Here is a 21,840-nt window from a genome sequence, read left to right as displayed (position 1 = left end):
GCCAGTCCCTCCCTTTCTCTGGACCTGAGTCCACTCAGGTGTGAAATGGTGACATACCGTCTGCTTCTGAGGATGTTATCCTTCTGTCAGGGATTGGTCCAGGCGTTACCACGTCATGGTGCCTTCCTTGGCTCTCCAGCTTTTCCAGATGGCCCTGCTCTGGGCTTGCACACCACGTGGGGGTACCTGCTTTGGCGCACCTCATGTTGCAAGTTTCCCAACTAAGGACTGAGCTTCTCAAGGCTGGAGATTTTGTATTTTATGTGTGCATCCTAGCACATTGTAGTGTCTGGCTCACAGGAGGTGCTAACAAATGTTTGTGGAATGACTGGGTGGATGGGAAGAGTACACTTTTTGGAGGAGTGTTAATATCATCATGGAACCGGACAGGACACAGCCACTGGCTAATTGTCTCATCTGAGGTCGTGAGATGGGATGAGGTTTACACCGGCTGCAAAGCCTTAAGTCCTCAGGTGGAGTTCCAACTCTTCTGATTACTTGCTGTGCGTTCTTCATAAGTTATTGGGCCTCTTTTAGCCCGCATCTTTATCTGCATTAGGAATTACACTAAACGTCATCCACAGCCAACTTAATCTAAGTAAAGGGAGAGGTGGAGGCGAGGAGAAGAGGAGGACGATCCCAAGGCGGATGCTGAGCACAGCCTCCCCAGGGAGATGAAAGGCGTGGGAGTCAGAAAACTGATTAGTGGGCACAAATCGAAGCTTAAGTTCTAAACCTGTCTCTTCATCTCCAACACCGAGGTCGAACTTGAGCTCCGCAAAAGGGTATCCATTCGAATGCTGTCACGGACGCGAAGGCGCCGTGAAGAGCGGAACACAGGCCCTCACTGGGGCGCAGCGGCCCTTTCGGGCCCACGCGGGCAGGAAGCGCCGGCCGCGGGGAAGCCAACCTCGGGACACAGCCGGAAGCTGGTGGGCGGAGCCTTCCCGGCAGCCGCGACGGGCAAAGCCAGGAGCCAATGGGGCGCTGAGGCGTTCCCCCTGCGGCCAATGGGGAGCTGACTGAGGCGGGGCCGGACCAGCCGCCTGGTAACGGCCGCGTGGTAACCGGCTGCGCGCTGCTAGGGCTGAGCGGGCGCTCGGGCTTCAGGTGCGCAGGTTGAAGATCGAGGAGGTGAAGAGCACCACCAAGACGCAGCGCATCGCCTCTCACAGCTACGTGAAGGGGCTGGGGCTGGACGAGAGCGGCCTGGCCAAGCAGGCGGCCTCGGGGCTCGTGGGCCAGGAGAACGCGCGCGAGGTGTGGCGGCGGGGCGGGGGCTGAGTCATGGGGACTGAACTGAGGGGGGAGACCGAGGCGGGGACGGGGCTCAGGTGGGCCCAGGCGGCGCGGACCTGGGGGTGGGGCGTGGGGAGGACGTCCCGGGGCGCGGCGACGACCCCGCGGCCTCGCTTCTGGCCACGAGTCCTGACTGACCGCCGCTCGGGGCCAGGCCGTCCGCGCGGCACGGGGGTCGGCGGGGAGTCGATGGGCCAGGTCCCTGCTCTCCGGGAGCTCGCGTTTCAGACACAGACGTTTAAACCGCTGAACAGAAGGGCCGTTATTAGACTTCGGGGATCAGTTCCTGCGGGGCTCTGCGGGCCCGGGCACGGCGTTTGAGTTGCTGTGAGCGCAGGGGGAGGCTCTGGGACTTTTATGATCGGGAGGTGATCCGCCTGAGCAGGTGGCAGGTGCAGAGGCCTTTCTGAACATTCCAGTTAAGCCCACTTCTGCTAAGTGATGCTGGTGCCAATTGCCTTCGGCCGCATTATCATCACAAAACTGTTCAGGCTCTTTGTGTGTGTGTGTGTGTTTTTTTTTTTTTTTGATGAAAACATTGAGGGTGGGAGAGGTCACTTCACCCATCCGCTTGCCACCCAGTTTAGTAATAGTAATGCTGGAGTTTGTGCCTGTGTGCCCCTGACTCCTGAAGCAGCGCGCTCTGTGGTAGGACCGCCCCCCTCGGGCCCCCTTCAGCCCTAACGTCAGCCCATTTTGCCCCTGCGGTGGCTCGGCAGCTACAGAACTCCTGGAAAAGGCTCTTGCCTCCTAGCCTGATTGTGCTAATAGAAAGGGCCAAAGAGAAGCCTCTGGTTTCCATTTGGAACATCAGGTTTCCAGAGGGGAAATAGTGACAGGGCCAAGGTGACTTTGAAATTTCTCTTTATCCAGCTTCTGCTCTCTGAGGGCCTGTCTCTGCAAGTAGCTGACATTGTTGAGTGCTTTTCATGTGCCGAGCACTGTGCTAAGCAGCTCCGTTTCCATTGTCTTATTGTTCATCACCACCCTTATACCTGTCCCTCCTTCACTTTGTTATGACACTTTTCAGACATACCAAAAAGTTGAAAGACTTGTGTAGTGCGTACCTGTGTTCCTGAATTCTACAAGTAACATTTTAGTCTGTTGCTTTGTCTTCTGTCTGTTCATTTATCCATCTAACAATCTACTTTTGCATTTCAAAGTAAGTTATAGACATTAGCATACTTTACCATAAACCCGTTAGCCTTTGTGCCACTATGCTATGAACTCTGTTTTCAGATGAGGAAACGGTGGTTCCTAGAGGTTAGGTTATGGATCTAAGGGTACTCAGCTGGTAATTGGTAGAGCCAGGATTTAAACCTAAGTCTATCTGACTCCAGAATCCATACTCTTGACTCTGACGCTGTGTACCTCCGTACGAATATGAGCTTCCCAAGGATAGAGACCGGGTAGTATCATATACCCAGAACTTGACTCATTATAGGGACTCAGAATTTACGTACTGAATTATTAGTCATCCCACCTCTGCTACCAGGTCCTTGTCTGAGTCTGGTCACATCAGCAGCCTCCTTGATGTTTAATGTCCTCATCTGAAAAATGAGAGTTAGACTAGGTTATCTCTTAAAGGCCCTTCCAGTTCATACTTTTTAAATTTTGGAATTCACTGGACATGTCTCACTGGAGAGAAGGAGCCTAAATGGAAGAAGATTAAATGCAAGGGGAAGTGTGTGAATAAGAGTACGTAGCCAAGGTTGGCAAAGGCTCTTCTACCTCTTTTGAGTTGCCCAAAGAGTTCCAGTGCTGAGGATTATGACATCAGAGGTTACTGTGGAAAGACCATAATGGCTCTTTTGTCTTTTTAGAAATGCAGCGTCTGAAGAATATCTTCTAGGCTGTTAAGTGCACTGTGCTTTTCCAGCTGAGCCAGAAATGGAATAGGGCACATCCACATGCATTCCTTGAACCCACGTTTTTGAGGGGTTGTCTAAGTGTGGGACCAAGGTATGTCTCCACAGTCCATGGGGAAAGTGGGAGAGGAGATAAGATGTGCTCACAAGACCCTGTCCACAAGGTACCACCCAGGTAGAGGAGCTATGGGCCTGCCCTGAGGCAAGGACGGTGCACCTTGGAGACAGTTGTGCTTTCGGTTTTTAGATCGGTGTGAGAAACCTTGAGATTGGGTGTTTAAGGAGTGTGACTTTCTCAGCCTTACTCCTTTAGAGTTAAATATTATAAAATACATAAAACCAGGAACCTATTTATGGAATATTTGAACATATATACACACACGTATCAATACGCAGTCAACTCTTGAACAACATGGGTTTGAACTGCATGGGTCCACTTATTCGCAGATTTCTTTCAATCAATACGTATTAGGGTGCTACATGACCCCCAGTTGGTTGAATCCAGGGCTGCTGAACCACAGATATGGAGGGCTGACTGTATAGTTATATGCTGATTTTCGCCTGCGTGGAGGTTGGGCGCCCCTAACTTCAAAGGTTCATGCGAAATACATGCTGTATGTATATAATGTCCATACCTGTCTATATATAATATAGATGCTGTAAATGGCTTAATACTCTGAATATTTAAAATATACGAACAAACAAGTAATTTAATCTTGAGGATTTGAAAGGCATTCCTTGGATCTTAGGATGCTGTAGGTTAAACCTCACGTGCAGCATTTGCTTACAGCATTCTGGGATAGTTAACTGATGGCCAACTAGTAGAATATGTCATTGATTCTTAGCCCTTAGTGGGTTAATTTGGGAATGTGATGAAAGCTGTGAGCCCTCCCTGGAAGAATGCACATTTGAACATATACACACAGTCTTGTTTCCAATTTTGAGGTGTGTGGGCCCCTGGAGTATATGCCACTGCTCCCATTTGTACCCCTCCTGTCCGTTCTCCACATAGCAGCCATCAAGATACTTTAAAAACAAATTTTCAGAACATGACATGTGGCCTAAGGCTTTTTCACTGGCTTCCCATTACATGTAGAATAAAATCCAAACTTTACTATGGACTGGAAGATTCTGTTCTGAGTGCTGCCCCTCCTGCCTCTACAACCTCATCTTCCCGGTCTGCTTGTTTTCTGAACTCTGGTCAGCACAGCTTTTCTGTCCCTTGGACATGCCAAGCTCATTCCTGTATTTTGAATTTATTGTTTCCTTTGCTTGGAACACTGACTCCTGCCCTGCCTGCAGCTTCGTATATCAAATATAATGTCAAAGAGGCCTTCCCAGATCACTCTTTATTATAGAGTAACCTCTGCCCCCAGCCACTTGCTCTTTTGTTGCCCTTTTTTCTTCATAGTAGAGATTCTGTGTTTGTATGTCTCCTCCACTAGGACATGAGCTCCATGGCCCTCTACTGCCTCTGGCGCCTAGAACAGCGCCTGTGGTGTCCTGGCACTCGATGAGTCTGAGTTGTGTGGACCAGACACTGGAATTTTTCCTCCTGTGAAACATTTTAATATTGATTTATTATTTCTTTCTATTGTGGTATCTAGGCATGTGGTGTGATAGTGGAATTAATCAAAAGCAAGAAAATTGCTGGAAGAGCTGTCTTGTTGGCAGGGCCTCCTGGAACTGGCAAGGTACTCATTTTCTCTCATTTTTTAAAATCTACCCAAGAGGATGATCTTAATGTGTAAGCCAAATTCAATTTGTATCTTAACTAGTCTTTGTTTAGCTAAATTGGTTATACGTATGTTTTTAAAACCGATGTGCAATAATACAGTTGAGTATCTAAAATCCATGCTTCTAAAATTCAAATTACCCTGGCTGACCTCCAGAGAAAAGAGAGTGAAGTCTTCAGAGGTGTCTTATTGTCTCTGTAATTTGTCTTTTATCTCTTTCAAGTTTCCTTTGCTTTGGAAATACATTTCTGTTGGCCTAGGGCTTCATAAAATCTTGGGAGTGACATCTGGGAAAGAAAACCAGTCAGCAAGCAATTTTCCAAATGCTAACTTGACCCAGCACTATTCTGGCTGTGTGAGAGATGGAAAGAAAAAGGAAAAAAGAATTAGAGACGTGATTTTTATCTCCAAGGGCCTTATAGTCTCTCCAGGGCAGAGAGGACACCATGGCAGCATGAAAAACTCCAGTTGAGCACTAAGCTGCGAGGCATCGCCCGATCTTAAATGCAGCTGGAATTGTAGCAGGAGGTGACACTTGGCTTGGTGTGGCTGGAGGGGTTGAAGCTTGACATTTGACTTTGCAGGGAAGAAAAGGGCCTTCCAGGTCGAGGGTGCAGGACAACTTGTGGGATCTGTGAGGGGCTTGGCTGGGTGCTTGAAACGCACTAGAGTCCCCAGTCTGGGCCCTGCTTGTTCTTCAGGAGGGCTGCTTGGTGCAGGAGAGGAGGAGTCATTGTGTAAAGAAAGGGGTTCCAGCTCTGGTGCTGAGACCCCAGGCAAGTCCCTTAGCCTTTCTGAAGCAGTAGCACAGCCCTGCCTGTTTGAGGGAGTTATTAAAGTGGCGGTTGTAAGATGATGACTCTAATTATCATTTTGAAGTCATATGATTGAATTGATAGTATGTCTTTTACTGGTGTCTAACCATAGAGGAGGAAGTGCTATATTTGTGAACAAGTATAAACGTGAGCTTTAATTCCCTTTCTGCTTGTCACTGTATTTACCATTTATTTGCTTACTGTTCCTTCTCATATCTTAGACCTTTGCTCTCCCTCCATTTCCTTCCTAAAGTACATCATTAAGAAGTTCCTTCTAGAAGTTTGTTGGTGGCAAAGTCAGGTTTGTATTTATTGTGTTGCCCTTGTTTTGAAAGATAGTTATATTGGATATATAATTCAGTTGACAGATGTGTTCTCTCAATACTGTTTCTCTCAGTGATATTTGCTACCTTTTGGCTTCTACTGTTGCTTTTGAGAAGACTGGTTTTGAGGATTTTGTCTTTTCTCTCTGGATGTTTTTGGGATATTTTGGTTTTGGTGTTTCACTGTGATATGTCAAAGTGTGGATTTATTTTCATTTATCCTGCTTGATATGGATCTGAGTACATATTGTGTCTAATAAGTTCTGGGAACTGGTCAGCCTTTGTCTCTTCAGATGCTGCCTTTCCCTGTTCTCTCTATTCTCTTCTGGAACTCCAGCTAGGTGAGGACCTCCACTGCAGAGGTCCTCCACTTGGGCCGAGTTTGCCCCCCGGGGAACATTTAGCACTGTCCTGAGATGTTTTCGGTTGTCACACTTGGTTGGGCCGGGAGTGCTGCTGGCATCTTGTGGGTGGAGGCCGGGGGGGTTGCAGGGCACCCTGCAGAGCACAGAGCAGCCCCTGCAGGAGGAGTTCTCCGGCCCAAAATGCCCACGGTGCCAAGACTGGGAAATCCTGGGCTGGAGCTTCTCATTTTGTCTTCTTAGTCTTTGAACCTCTTTTATGTTTTCTGTTGTTTTGACTCTTCTGCGTTCTGGGTAGCTTCATTAGACCTCTCTTCCAGTCTGTCTTGTAAGCTGTTAGGAAGCTACTCTTTAATCCAGTCCATTGAATATTTTCCATTTTGAAAAATTTGAAACCTACAAAAGAGTGGAAAGAACAGTTTGATGAATCCCTCTGTACTCTACTCATAGGTAACTAAGGGTAAATATTTTGTGAGATTTGTGTTTTCTCTATGTTACTTCTGAACCATTTGAAAGTAAGTGCAAAGGGACCTTCTCTGTCATTCCCATGATATGGTCATCCACCCAAGAAATGTAATGTTGCTAATAAAATTGGCTAATATCTAGTTTATATTAAAATATCTCCAAGTCATTTCAGTTTGTGTCTCTTTCATTTTTTTATATTTTTAAATTGAATTATAATCACATATCACACATTGCATTCATTATTGTCTCTTTAGTCTCTTTATCGAGAACAGTTCCTGTCCCCTGCATTTTTGGTTTGTTTTCTTTTATGACACTGACATTTTTGAAGAGCCCAGGACAGTTGTTTTGTAGAGTACCCTACAGCTGTCCTCCAGTGGTTGTCTGATTGTGTCTGAAACATTCAGTCCTTTGTCAGAACGTGATGCAGGTGATGTGTCTGGAACCTGCATCACAACAGGGGGCTGACGCCACGTTCTACTGTGAGGGGACTGGTTCCCTCTGAAATTTATAATCATCTGGGAAGTGACAGTTCGAGACGTCCTGAATATCCTTTTACCCTATGGCTGTAGCATTCATTGATGGTCATTGCCTTATCAGTTATTGCATTGGTGGTTGCAAAATGGTGATTTTCTAAATCTGTCGTATCCTCTACATATATTAGCTTGCTTTTTTTTTTTGTAATGAAGAAGCCCCTCCCTCCCCCACTCATTATTTTTAATTTCTTCATCTCTTCAAAATCTGTTTTTTGCTTATTTGTTTGTTTGTTTGTTTTGGCCGCGCCATGCAGCTTGCAGGATCTTAGTTCCCCGACCAGGGATCGAACCCATGCCCCCTGCAGTGGAAGCATGGAGTCCTAACCACTGGGCCTCCAGGGAAGTCCCAAAATCTGGCTATTCTTGATAGCCTCTTGTTCCTTGTTCGTGAAATACTTTCTTATTTATTTTGTATCCTGTATCTGCTTGTGGACTCATGTTTGATCAAATCTGAGGCTTCCCTGATCTCTTGATTAGGGCCGAGTGCTTCCTGAGAGGACTTGGGAGGGCCCCTGCTGTGCTGCCAGCACAGGGTACGTGAAGGAAATTTTGTGGCTTGGGTTTTCTGGCCATCAGGCAGTGTAGAGACCAATCCTTAATCTGTTTGAGAGCCTGCTGGTGAGACTTCCTCAGCCAGAGCTGTGGTGAGACGGACAAGCCTGTCTTTATCCCTTGGAGATTTTCTCTGTGGCCACCTTGTCTACTGACGTGTGCCCTTCAAGGCTCCTTTTTATCCAGGGGTTTCTGGCATCTGTCAAACACCTGCCCAGCTTTTCAGAGTAGTAAAATACCTTGCAATGATAGTTTACTACTTTGGGTCTATCATGACTACTTACTTATTCTAGATATTTTGTAACAGGAGGGAGTGACCGTGGCTCTAGTGGCCGCTTTGCTGGAAGCATGGGTCTCTGGTGCTTTTGTAACATTGTATCCATGGACCTCAAGGTTCAGACAACTTAACTGAGTGGCCGGCAGGAGTGTGGTGCTTGTTCAGAGTATGGCCATTCCCCTCCTGAGGCCTGCACACTCTTTTTTTTTTTTTTTTTTTTTTTTTTTTTTGCGGTACGCGGGCCTGTCACTGTTGTGGCCTCTCCCGTTGCGGAGCACAGGCTCCAGACGCGCAGGCTCAGCGGCCATGGCTCACGGGCCCAGCCGCTTCGTGGCATGTGGGGTCTTCCCGGACCAGGGCGCGGACTCTCAACCACTGCACCACCAGGGAAGCCCTACACACGCTTAATAATGGGGCTTTGTGTTTGGGTTTTAGAAAAAGGTGTTCGGATGAAGTTAAAAACAAAGTAGGTTTTTTAATCTTTTGGCAACAGCCTCTTTTTTGTGCCACTTGCATGGGGGGTGGGCACACAGAAATAGGTCTTGGAGATTGGGGTTTGCATCCTGACCCTTCTGCTTGCTAACTGTTTGACTTTGGGTGAGCTGGAAATTTCTGAGTTTCAGTTTCTAAATTCACAAAAGGTGAACTAGATTATCAAGTTCATAGGCTGCTTGGGAGGGTTCAGTGGGATCCCTCGTGCAAGTCACCCAGCCCTATATAGTAGGTGTAGGTATAGTCTGCACAGTAGCCATATCATATGCCAGCCTTCTGGGAGCCTTTAAATGGAGGAAACTAAACACACCTGAAGCATTTCTTAACCAAGCATTTATCATATTTTAATGGAATATGTCGATCATCTCTTCTGTATTTGGTAGTGGTGGGGGTCTGCATTGAATCAGATGCAGCATTGTCTTTGGAGTTCACAACTGAGGGAGGGGTGTTGGGGCCTGTAGCGACGGGGAAGAGAAAGAGGAGTGACTGGAAAGGTGGTGGGCTTTGGATAGAAGGTGAGCGTGGCTGGCCTGAGGCTCCTGCTGGGAGTCCTGGTGTCAGTGTGCTGCTACATGCCCCGTTATGCTCCAGAGATTTTCCCTTCGCTCTCAGGATACAAGAGAATACAGCTTTAGAGGTATCAGCCTTGAGGGCACAGACTCAGATGCCTACTCAGACGGGCAGTGGGGCTGAGTGAAGCACCCGGGAGCCCGCACGAGCCCTTGCTGGGGAGGCAACTGCCCGCATGTCCACTCCCAGTGCTGCCATGTGGTCACAGGGGCCCCTTGTGGCCAGACCTTCTTGCTTCTCAGAAGAAGCTAAATAATTGTATTTTTATGTGAAATTTCCCAACATTAGAAAATGGGCAACAACTGAGTTTAAAAACACACATGAGGACTTCCCTGGTGGTGCAGTGGTTAAGAATCCACCTGCCAATGCCAGGGACATGGGTTCAATCCCTGGTCTGGGAAGATCCCACATGCCACGGAGTAATTAAGCCCGTGCGCCACAACTGCTGAGCCTGCGCTCTAGAGCCCGTGCTCCGCAGCAAGAGAAGTCACCGCAGTGAGAAGCCTGTGCACCACAATGAAAAGTAGCCCCCGCTCGCTGCAACTAGAGAAAGCCCGTGCACAGCAATGAAGACCCAACACAGCCAAAAAAGAAAGAAAACACACATGAGACTCTGCAGGCCAAAAGAGGAGCAGTCTGTGGGCAACTAGTTTGCTACCGGTGATCTAACCCAGGACTTTGATTTGACAGATGAGGAGGTTAGGCACCAGAGATTTGCCATGTACCCAGGGTCACGTATGTTAATACATATATATGGAATCTAAGGGAAAAAAAGGTCATGAAGGACGTAGGGGTAAGACGAGAATAAAAACACAGACCTACTAGAGAATGGCCTTGAAGATATGGGGAGGGGTAAGGGTAAGCTGTGACAAAGTGAGAGAGTGGCATGGACATATATACACTACCAAATGTAAAATAGCTAGTGGGAAGCAGCCACACAGAACAGGGATATCAGCTCCATGCTTTGTGACCTCCTGGAGGGGTGGGATAGGGAGAGTGGCAGGGAGGGAGACACAAGAGGGAGGAGATATGGGAACGTGTGTGTATGTGTGGCTGGTTCACTTTGTTTTAGGGCGGAGGGTGGCACACCATTTTAAAACAATTGTGCTCTAATAAAGATGTTAAAAAAACAAAAAAAAACACTGACAATAAACTTACTTCCATATATCTTAACGAATTTCACAAAGAAACAAAGAAAAAGAGGTTCTGAATGCAGTTTCCATAATGATACAGCCCCATCTGACGCTATCTCCTGTGTACTGTTGCTAGGTAAGTCAACTTTGCTTTCTGAAAGTAAAGTCACATACGACATCTAGTTTAGTTGTACATATGTGTGTTAGAACAAGAAGAATTTGAGTATTTACCTTTAGGTAAACAGCATCACAACTGTTCTGTTGCTCCCCTTTCCCAATTCTCTGTGTTAGATAAAGCCACTCCTCCTCCTAAAATCACTGGCACCAACTCCCAAAGTGGCCACCTCAAAACAAAAAAGATAAAAGAAGGAAAATTTGTTCCCGTGAAATCCTGCCAAATCACATGCAAGAGAAATGGTTTATCATGCTGCCTAAACACAGTGCCTGATAAATGTAATGCCTAAACTGGACCCCAGATACACAGGTCTTTAAACATAGAGTTTCTTCCCCGCCCCCGTGATACATAGTAGAGCGTGGTGACAGGGCCCCACTGATGTAGCTAAATGTTTTCAAAAGGTCCTGAGGAACTCCGGATCGTCATCTCAGAGAAAGAATGATTGATTTGAGTTATCAGGTCTGACAGGAGCAAAATGTGACTTAAGAGGGATAATGAGGAGGCCAGAATTGGACTTTTGGTAAAAAAAGTTGACCCCAATCACCATCAGGTGAGCATAGATAGGCTCGATAAAATTGTTCTGCATCTTGCACTGTTGATCTGCTCATCTGTATCTAATTATAACAACTATATCAGGTCTTGGTATCAGATTCCATCCTATGACTACATGGAGATGTTTCCTAAATCCAGCGTAAAGTTTCATAATAGGCTCTATTTTAAATAAAGATATGCCTCCTTTTTTGTCTCCTGAATTTATGTGTCCCACAAATAATTCTCCACAGTTACATGAGACACAGTGACCTGCACGAATAACTGTCTTCTCTTACAATTCTTTACACCAAACTAGGACATTTTTCAGTAGGCCTAGAACCACAGAGTCTCTTGTCTTTTCTTAATACCTCAACTGTAACCACAGTGGAAAATTTGATCTGTTGCATTTTCTTCAGCTTATTTATGCAGCCATGCCACATTGCAGGAACCTAGCAAAATAATCTGAACAATGTAAAGCATCGTTTACCGAGGCCAGCAAACCAGAAAGATCAGATCACACTTATTTTGGACATACTGATGATCCTGCAGTTTCCCACACAAATCAGCAAAATAGGTGTTTCTGGATTTGCAATAAAAAAAAAACCCTACGATATATATTGTCCTCCTTTCTCTGTTCTTTCTGTGGAGACACAGACAGAATATGCACTGTAAAATCTAATGAATTCAGATTCCACTCATTTGTAATTGTTGTAATTCAGGCACGGGGAGTATGGTGACTAAACTTTATGATACCTTCTTTTCAGTGTTTATTTAAAAGAAGGAAATGTTTTCAGCTATCATCAAGCAATTCATAAACCACTCATATACACAGATTTCACATATTAGAGATACGTTTATATCTATACACAAACCTTAAATAGAGGCCATGAAATAGACTCAAATTTGGGTCTAATTAGCATGGCATCCCAAAGAGCTCTCTCAAGATCTCAACTTTTCAGTAAGTGGGGCTGATTTGCCAGATTTTGTGAATTAGTAAGGCTGAACCCAATGTTACCTTCTGGTGAGGAACCTGGTGGGTGAGCAGAACAGAGTCTGAAGCCAGACGACCTGTGGGCCACTCCTGGTGTTGCCATCTGCAATATCCGTGACCTCTTAGTCAGGTGATTGATTTAATACCTCTGGACTTAAGTGTTCGCATCTGTAAAGTTCTGTAACAGTACGTAATCTATAGAGTTACCTCTCTTAAATGAGTTACCCTTCTCAAGTGTGTGGCCCACAGTAATCACTCTACCCTTTTCCTCTGAAAATAAAAACTACAACTCATTAGATTTGGTTTAATTTCCTTTAGACCTGCCTGAAACGGAAGTCAACAGCGCTTACCTGTACCCACTGCTTAGGCTCTTAACACTACTTTCTACACCATGCCCAGGACTGTGGTTTGGGGGAGGACTTATTTCATCCTTATGTGTTAATTTGTTATGTGTTAAATTTCATGTGCTATCGGGGGGGAAAAAAGCACATAAAATTAACACATTAGAGTGGGGTGGGTGTAGGTAAAGCCCAAGCTTGTGCGCTTAGAAGGTCACTCGGAGGCACCAACATCACAGAGCAGTGCTAGGACTCTGCACTATTGTTTCTTGACTACTTTTTTTTTTTTAACATCTTTATTGGAGTATAATTGCTTTACATCGTTGTGTTACTTTCTGCTGTATAACAAAGTGAATCCGGTATATGTGTATATACATCACCATAACGCCTCCCTCTTGAGTCTCCCTCCCACCCTCCCTAACCCACCCCTCTAGGTGGTCACCAAGCACTGAGCTGATCTCCCTGTGCTATGCGGCTGCTTCCCACTAGCTGTCTGTTTTACATTTGGTAGTGTATATAAGTCCATGCCACTCTCGCACTTCGTCCCAGCTTACCCTTCCCTTCCCCTTGTCCTCAAGTGCATTCTATACGTCTGCGTGTTTATTCCTGTCCTGCCCCTAGGTTCTTCAGAACGTTTTTGGTTTTTAGATTCCATGTACATGTGTTAGCATACGGTATTTGTTTTTCTCTTTCTGACTTACTTCACTCTGTACGAGAGACTCTAGGTCCATCCACCTCACTACAAATAACTCAATTTCATTTCTTTTTATGGCTGAGTAAATATTCCATTGTATATATGTGTCACATCTTCTTTATCCATTCATTTTTCAGTGGCCACGTTGGTTGCTTCCATGTCCTGGCTATTGTAAATAGTGTTGCAGTGAACATTGTGCTACCTCTTTTTGAATTATGGTTTTCTCAGGGTATATGCCCAGTAGTGGGTTTGCTGGGTCATAACCCTCTTTCCCTGTTGGTGGGAATGTAAGTTGTGCAGGACAACCTTTGAGAACTGAGGAAGGTACAGTATCTTTTGTATGAGGAGAAAGCCCTTCAAGGGTCAGTTCTGGAAGTTTCCACGGGGTACCTTTTCTGGTACCCAGAAGCCAAGAGCAGGGAGATGGCAATGGAGAGGCAGCTCTGGTGGTCTTCAGTGGGGAGGGAGCTAATAAGGGTATAGTCCTTCATCTGGGCACCTCCCTGGCAGCCCCCAGGTCACCACTGTCTGCAGCTGAGAGCCAGGAGTGCTGTCGGGTTAAAACCTTCCCTGGGTCATGAAAGGGTGGGCACAGGGCCTGGCATCCAGAGAGAGTCCAGGGCTTGTCTCCTTACTTCACCTCCATTCTCTGTCTTCACTTCCTATATTCTCCAGCCTCAGTAGGGTTCGTCCCTAACTTTGTGCTAATCACCACTCCTACCATTCACACTTGGCTGGGTGGTAAGAAAAATAATAATACTCATAAAACTGAAAGAATAAACCCACAATAGTAATAAAAGATAGCAACAATTATAGCACACATATTAGATGAATTACTTGCTCAAGATAAGTCAACCAGCCAGTAATGGTTCCCAGTATCAAATCCTGGTCTTCTGACCGAAAAGGCCCCACCCCTAACCCCTGTTTCTATATTGAGTGTACTTCTATGTTAGGACTCAGGCCGACACCGGGGAAGAGACTCAACCCAGGTCCTGTGGTCAGTTGATGGCTCTGGAACTGGACATACGTTTGATGACTTCTGTCTAGCTGACCTGTTCCTGTTCTTTGCTCTTCTGTGCTAATCCTTCTTCCTGGGGCTCAATAAGAAATTTCCTCTGGTCAAACTAGAATGAAAAAAAGGAGACAAGAAAGCATGAGGAAAAAGGAAATGATGAGATGGCACCAAAGTTCACTTCTTGCTGCTACATTTCCAGATGCTGTTTCAAATCTATTTTATAGGACAGAGGAGGCAAGGTGGGCCAGGAGTAATATATCTCAAAGTCCTATTGCCTGCCAGACATTCTTTGAGGTTTTCTCCTTTTCTTCTTACAAGTCTAGAAGTAGGCGCCCTTAGTCCCATTTTACAGAGGGCCAACCTCAGACTCACGGAATGTGTAAATTTTCCAGGGTCACATGTCTACACTTTGCCCTCTACACAGATCAAGCAATAGCCTCCTGTTTTAGATGATAGAATTCCAGGGCTTAAAAGACTGATAGTGGAAACCTCGCCTGATGTGGAATCTGGACTGTGTCATGCTCCCCATTGGACATGAAGATGATGGTAGGGATGAAATCCTACTCTGGGGGCCAAGAGGACTGGGTGTGGGGGCCACAATGACTAGCTGATTCTTGAGGTGCTGAACTGGACCCAGAAGGCAGCACAAGCTGTTGCCCTTTGGAAAGAGAACCTGAATGGTAGGATATTAACATGTACACAACTACTATATGAAAGGGGTTTTACATTTTATCTCATTTAATCCTAAACTCTTTTCAAGACCAATAGGTACTTATAAATGATCAGAATCAGAATTTTTTGTGTGTATTTTTTAAAATTGAAGTACAGTTGATTTACAATATTGTGTTAGTTTCAGGTGCACAGCAAAGTGATTCGGATATCAGATTATTTCCCATTATATGTTATTAAAAGTTATTGAATACAGTTCCCCGTACTTTACAATAAATCCTTGTTACTTATCTATTTTATGTATAGTAGCTTGTATCTGTCAGTCTCATACTCCTAATTTGTCCCTCCCACCTCCTTCTCCCCTTTGGTAACCATAAGTTTGTTTTCTATGTCTGTGAGACTGTTTCTGTTTTGTATATAGATTCATTTGTATTATTTTTTAGATTCCACATATAAGTGATATCATATAATATTTGTCTTTCTCTGTCTGACTTACTTCAGTAAGTATAATATTCTCTAAGTCCAACTATGTTGTTGCAAATGGCTGCGTAATAGTCCAGTGTGTGTGTGTGTGTGTGTGTGTGTGTGTATGAGTTTTCATTTCTTTCTGGATATATACCCAGGAGTGGGATTGCTGGATCCTATGGCAGCTCTGTGTTTAGCTATTTAAGAAACCTCCATACTGCTCTCCACGTGGCTGCACCAATTTACATTCGAACCAACAGTGTAGGAGGTTCCCTTTTCTCCGCACCCTCTCCAGCATTTATTATTTGCAGACTTTTCGATGATAACCATTCTGACTCATGTGAGGTTTTGATTTGCATTTCTCTAGTAATTAGTGATGTTGAGCATCTTTTCATGTGCCTGTTGGCCGTCTTTATGTCTCCTTTGGACAAATATCTATTTAGATCTTCTGCCCATTTTTTGATTGAGTTGTTTATATTTTGATATGGAGTTGTATATTTTTGGATATTAACCCCTTGTCAGTCACATCACTTGCAAACATTTTTCTCCCATTCCATAAGTTGTCTTTTCATTTGTTGATTGCTTCCTTGACTGTGCAAATGATTTTAAGTTTAATTAGGTCCCATTTGTTTATTTTTGCTTTAATTTATTTTGCCTTGGGGCCCTGATCTAAGAAAATATTGCTACGATTTATGTCAGAGAGTGTTTCACCTATGTTCTCTTCTAGGAGTTTTATGGTGTCACGTCTTATATTTAGGTCTTTAAATCATTTCAAGTTTATTTTTGTATATGGTGTGAGGGAGTGTTCTGATTTCATTGATTTACATGGAGCTGTCCAGCTTTCCCAGCATCACTTGTTGGAGAGACAGTCTTTTCTCCATTGTATATTCTTGCCTCCTTTATTGAAGATTACTTGACCGTAGGTGGGTGGGTTTATTCCTAGGCTATCTGTTCTATCCATTGATCTATATGTCTGTTTTTGTACCAGTACCATGCTGTTTTGATTACTGTAGTTTTGTAGTATGACCTGAAGTCTGGGAGGGTTATGCCTCCAGCTCTGTTCTTTTCCTCAGGATTGCTTTGGCAATTCTGGGTCTTTTGTGGTTCCATATAGATTTTTGGATTATTAGTTCTAGTTTTATGAAAAATGTAACAGGTATTTTGATAGGGATTACATTAAGTCTGTCGATTGCTTTGGGTAGTATGGCCATTTTAACAATATTAAGTCTTCCAGTCTAAGAGCATGGGACACCTTTCCATGTCTCTGAATCACCTTCCATTTCTTTTATCAATGTTCTATAGTTTTCATCATATAGGTCTTTCACGTCTTGGTTAAGTTTATTCTTAGGTATTTCATTTTTTGATGGGATTTTAAATGGGATTATTTGTTTACTTTCCTTTCTGATATTTCATTATTAGTGTAATGAAATGCAACAGATTTCTGTATATTAATCTTTTACCCTGCTACCTTGCTGAATTCATTTCAGGGAACAGAACTTAAAAGTTAAGTAACGTGACCTAGAAACAACCTTACCAATTGCTGCTCCAGGATTCATAATCTGGAGTTACACAAAGTAACCTGGAGTTACATTTTATCCTATGAACTGACATTCGACATCTCAGAAGGCATTATTATTCAGTTGTTCTCTCTAAAACAACGTGAAGTGAAATAAAAACACTAAAACTCATTAAAAAGTATTAGATATCCTCTGCATTACAAAAGTCACAAAAGGTGTGGAAAATCTGGGGGATATTGTATTCAGACGTAGGTTTATCTCTTCAATGTACAAAATATTCTTAAACAGTAGAGTTAGGTCAATGATATCAAGAGTGGATGCACAGAAAAACCACTTGAAAAGAAACCAAACTAAATAAATTAATAGGAAATGAATCATATTAAGCGAACAGGGTTGTCATGATGTACAAAGTAAAATATGATGACCCTTTTACTGCAGAAGAATATATATGAACATGGGTGTATGAGGGTGATTAAATATGTTAGTGCATTACATACAGAGAAAAATCTGGAAAGTAGGCACCTATAAGTGAAGAGAAACTCTCTTTGTATTATGGTGGGCAAAAGGTAGGGACAGATGGGTGTGGCAATGTAATTTTGGTTTCTTAAAACGCATGTCTATATTTTTCCATACGTGTTAAACAAAGAGAAGTATTCATTGGTGCCCTAACAAAGTACTGAGATAAAGTTTTGTTAAACAGGTATATCAGCAGCCAAGTCACAAAATAATAGTGCAGAAATACATTTATTGACTTAGACACTAAACAGATTTCTTTGGTAATAAATCACTGAGTGTGGATTGTTGAAGATAGAAGATGTTTTTATTTTATAACTTTGCATTTCTATGCTGTTTCCAGAATGGAAACATTGAATAAAATGTTGAAAATACAAAAGATTGCAAACTGATTACCAATACGCTATTCATATATTCATGGCTTCAGAAGCAGATCAAAAGAATTGATTTGATAGTTTTTTGTATGTGTGTGTATTTGTATACATCCCTTTGCCTCAAATTTCTTTACACCAATTATTCATACACTAACTCATGCAGCTTTCTACTCAGTTCACTTAGGGGCCAGATTTCCAGTCCCAGGGCTTGAAGATCCCAGCATGGGCATGAATACAGAAGGATCGCTGCCAGTGTGAAGTCTAGAAATCTTGCTTTTAGGATGAAATTCATTCCCCTCCCCACCAACACCACAGTCCCTTCCATCCCCCATCCTTTGCCAAGGCCCCAGTTCAGACTTTTACACCTGCAGTTCTGACTCTGGTCACCAGGTGGCATCGCTCTCCATTTTCTACACATTTTTCTTTTTCCCCTCAATGGAAAATATATATTTTAAAAACAGAAGTGAAAAGTTTCCTCAAAGTCTATTGTAAAAAACCAGGTAAAGTGTGATCTTAACTTACTTTGAAACATTCAGATGTGTATAGAAAGACTAAAAGGGCATATGTGTAGTTTCTATCCTGCTTCTCATTCATTTATTAATGTATACTGTGTGTGTACCATGTGACAGGAACTGTCAGTCCAATTCCTTATCTGCATCCCAGCCTCCCTCTTTTCATCTCCAGAACTTCATAACTGGAAAAGCCCCCGGAAGGAGAGAGAATTGACACTATCTTATTTCTGCACATGCCAAAAGGCTTCCACATCTCTTCGCATGGTGAATTAGATATGTTGGAGGGGAGAATTTGTGGGCGGAGGGGTGAACAGCAACACAACTCCTAGGAGTGAAGACAAGGTGAGATATAACCAGGACACTTTCTAAGCGTGACTGTGGCTTCAGTATCCAGTACAGTAGATGTCAGAGTAAAGAAAATGAACAAGAACCAAAGAGAGGCCTTACAGAATGATGAAAGATCAGGACACCAGGGAGACATAAAGATCCTAAATGTGTACGCACCAAACAAAGGAGCCTCAAAGTACATGAAGCAAAAACTGATGGAGCTGAAAGGAGAAAGAGCCAGATCTATAATTATAGTGGGGGCCTTCCACACCCACCTCCCTCTTAGCAAGTGACAGAATTACTAGGGAGAAAATCAGCAAGGATACAGGAGACCTGAATAACACAGTAAACTAACAAGATATACATGACATAAAGAGAACAGTCCGCCCACCAACAGCAGAGTACAGGATTTTCCCGGAGGGTCTCTGTAACATTCACCAAGTTAGACCATCTCCTCGACAATCAGAAAAACCTCAATAAATTCTAAATGAATTGAGGGACTTCCCTGGTGGTGCAGTGGTTCAGAATCCGCCTGCCAATGCAGGGGACACAGTTTTGAGCCAACGTCAGGAAGATCCCACATGCCGCGGAGCAAATAAGCCCGTGCGCCAGAACTACTGAGCCTGTGCTCTAGAGCCCTCGAGCCACAACTACTGAGGCTGCATGCCGCAACTACTGAAGCCCGTGCGCCTAGAGCCCATGTTCCGCAACAAGAGAAGCCGCCGCAACAAGAAGCCCAGGCACCGCAACAAAGAGTAGCCCCCACTAGCCGCAAGTAGAGAAAGCCCGTGTGCAGCAATGAAGACCCAACGCAGCCATAAATAAAGAAATAAATATATTAAAAAATATAAAAATAGGGGCTTCGCTGGTGGCCCAGTGGTTGAGAATCCGCCTGCCGATGCAGGGGACACGGGTTCATGCCCCAGTCTGGGAAGATTCCACATGCCGTGGACCGGCTGGGCCCGTGAACCATGGCTGCTGAGCCTGCACATCCGGATCATGTGCTCCACAACGGGAGAGGCCACAACAGTGAGAGGCCCGCGTACCACAAAAAAAAAAAAAAATTAAATATAAAATAAATAAATATAAATGAAAAAATGAAGAATTGAAATCTCACAGAGCGTTCCCTGGCCACCATGGAATCAAATTAGAAACCAGTTATAGAATGCAAAAAGAAGAATCCCTAGACACTTGGAAATGGTGGTTGACACATCATTCCAGGTTATCATTCACACCCTTGTTATAAAAGGGCTGAAGTTAGGAAGAGTTGCCTGCTGAGCTGAAAGGCATTTCAGGCTGGCCCAATAGAGAGGTCACTCTGGCTCTTTCCAACAGAGTATTGTTCAGGGCAAGGCTGGAGGGAGGGAGACAGTTCAGGAGGCCGTTACATCAGTGCCACCTGACATTAAAGCTCCAAGTGCACTGGCAAAGGAAGTCCAGCTAGCTTGCTGGTTGTTAGTGGAATCGGTATGGCGGCTCCTTGGACTTGGGAAGCATGAGAGAGGTATTGGTGTGGTTGCTGGAAAGTCCTGAGAGAAGGCAAGATTCGGGGGCCTTCCTGGTATCTCTATGACTGGTGTCCAGTCTAACCCATGGACGCATACACCTCGGTTCTTTATCAGTCCTGCTCCACTGTTTTAAAAGTTTCAGCGCAGTTGTCCTCTCCTCCCTCCTCCCTCTTTGTCCTCCTTGTCCTCCTCTTCCTCATCCTGCTCCTCCTCGATTCTTCCCCTGATAGTGCCATCTGTCGGATAAGGCTGTCCTCTCTGCACAGGCAGAAGAGTGTCCTTTCTGAGGCTTGTGGGACTGGTCCCTTAGGCCAGGTTGGCACTTGGCCTGCCCTACCATGCTGTTAGCCTAAGACATGGTACGTGGTAAGCGGATCACAGATGTGTCTGCAAACTTGTATTTTTGTTCCTCTTTTCAGAATACAGTGATGGTGGTAGATCACCTCAAGGAAGAAAGAAAGGCTGGAGTTCTTTCCCAGGTAATTCTGGCGAGAGGAGCCCTCGTTATGAACGCGATGGGTGTGAGCCTCAGCCTTCACACCTCCAGGAGGATGATGGAAACGTGGTGAAGAGGGATGTCCAGGAGGACCCCGAAGTAAGCCAGTAAGTGGCCAGGCAGCAGGGTTTGTACACAGCAGCCCCTGGGACTATGCACCTCTCTCACTCTCCGTGGACTTGTTTTTCTTCTCTCACTGCAAAACTGAAGCATGCTAGAAGTGAAATAATGGTTGAGCAATCCTAATTGTAGTGCTGGTGTCAAAGAGACGAGGGTGTACAGAAGACTTTCTTAGCACTTATGGCCACTCACCGTCCTTCTCTCCACGTCCCCCCTGCAGCTCTCCCTGTACCATCCGAGGCAACAAGAGAGGAGTGAAATGGCATAGTGAAGGCCACATGCATACTACTGTGTAGAGAAAGAGAAAACCTCTGGAGAGAGAAAGGGGGAGAACACACAAGATGGAACTCCAGGGAGCTGGTTCAGGGTCACAGTGAGTATCCTGAAAAATGTATGGAATGTGCAGGAGAGAAAAGCCAGGGGGAGTTGTGTTGGTCTCATGTAGAGATGCTGGTTTCTTTCACTGGGGACAGTTTGTAATCTGTCCTTTTTATTACCAGGAGTTAACAGTCTTGTTCATCTAAGGGCAGGTTCAGAGAAGCAATGTACAGGGAGCAGGCTGACCGTGAGGAGAACGGAGGAGCCTGTCTCAAAGCAAAGATGGAAACTACTGCCAAGGATATGGAGCAACTCCACATTGGAGGTCTCAGCTTGGCAAGCTGAGTGTGGGAGATGGAGGGTCGAGCCTCTGGAGACCTTGTCTGAGGGGCAAGCAGTGTGTGTGCTGGGTAGGATCTCCTGGAAATTTATAAAAGGAACATCATCTCTGACACCTTGATTATGTGGAAGAGAGTTTGACTGGAGAGAAAGAGTATTTAGGAAATCCATATTACGCACACCCATAAGAAATCATGCCAGTGGTCCCTTCTTTACAAGCCCTTTCAAGCTCAGTAGAAGGCCGGAAAAGAAGAGGAAAAGGTTCCTCCTGCAGCCTAAATTCCCTGTTGTCTGTCCTCTCTCCCATTGCTTCTTTTCATCCTTAGATTCCTTATGGGATAAAGTATGACAAAACATGGCTAATGAACTCAATCCAGAGCCATTGCAGTGTCCCTTTCACTGCAGTGGACGTAAGAAAGAATGCCGAAGCCAGACGCATGGGCATAGGGAAGGGGGAGAGAGAGACCTGGTTCAGCAGGGTCTGCTGGCTTCTGAAACTATTGCTGTTGCATT

The 21,840-nt window shown here is 44.7% G+C and overlaps 1 protein-coding gene and 1 pseudogene across 1 annotated transcript; both read left to right on the top strand.

Moving 5' to 3' along the window:
* Positions 1 to 21,840, top strand: part of LOC101287598 (nuclear RNA export factor 2-like) — a 544,209-nt pseudogene that overhangs the window by 513,766 nt on the left and 8,603 nt on the right.
* Positions 1,064 to 21,660, top strand: LOC125963153 (nuclear RNA export factor 2-like). Its single transcript, XM_049705231.1, has 4 exons — positions 1,064 to 1,260; positions 4,775 to 4,861; positions 20,474 to 20,657; positions 20,891 to 21,660. The coding sequence occupies exons 2-4, from the start codon at positions 4,777 to 4,779 to the stop codon at positions 20,964 to 20,966; spliced, it is 345 nt and encodes a 114-aa protein (XP_049561188.1). The 5' UTR covers positions 1,064 to 1,260; positions 4,775 to 4,776; the 3' UTR covers positions 20,967 to 21,660.

Source organism: Orcinus orca, chromosome X (assembly GCF_937001465.1).
Source record: "Orcinus orca chromosome X, mOrcOrc1.1, whole genome shotgun sequence".
NCBI lineage: Eukaryota > Metazoa > Chordata > Mammalia > Artiodactyla > Delphinidae > Orcinus > Orcinus orca.
This window is presented reverse-complemented; position numbering and strand designations above follow the sequence as displayed.

What these genes read in the sequence shown, in the direction of transcription:
- LOC125963153 (XM_049705231.1), top strand. Translation starts at nt 4,777, where the DNA reads ATGTGGTGTGATAGTGGAATTAATCAAAAGCAAGAAAATTGCTGGAAG. An exon ending in GGCCTCCTGGAACTGGCAAG is followed by an intron (nt 4,862 to 20,473) that starts GTACTCATTTTC and finishes TCCTCTTTTCAG; the next exon opens with AATACAGTGATGGTGGTAGA. An exon ending in GAGGACCCCGAAGTAAGCCA is followed by an intron (nt 20,658 to 20,890) that starts GTAAGTGGCCAG and finishes TCCCCCCTGCAG; the next exon opens with CTCTCCCTGTACCATCCGAG.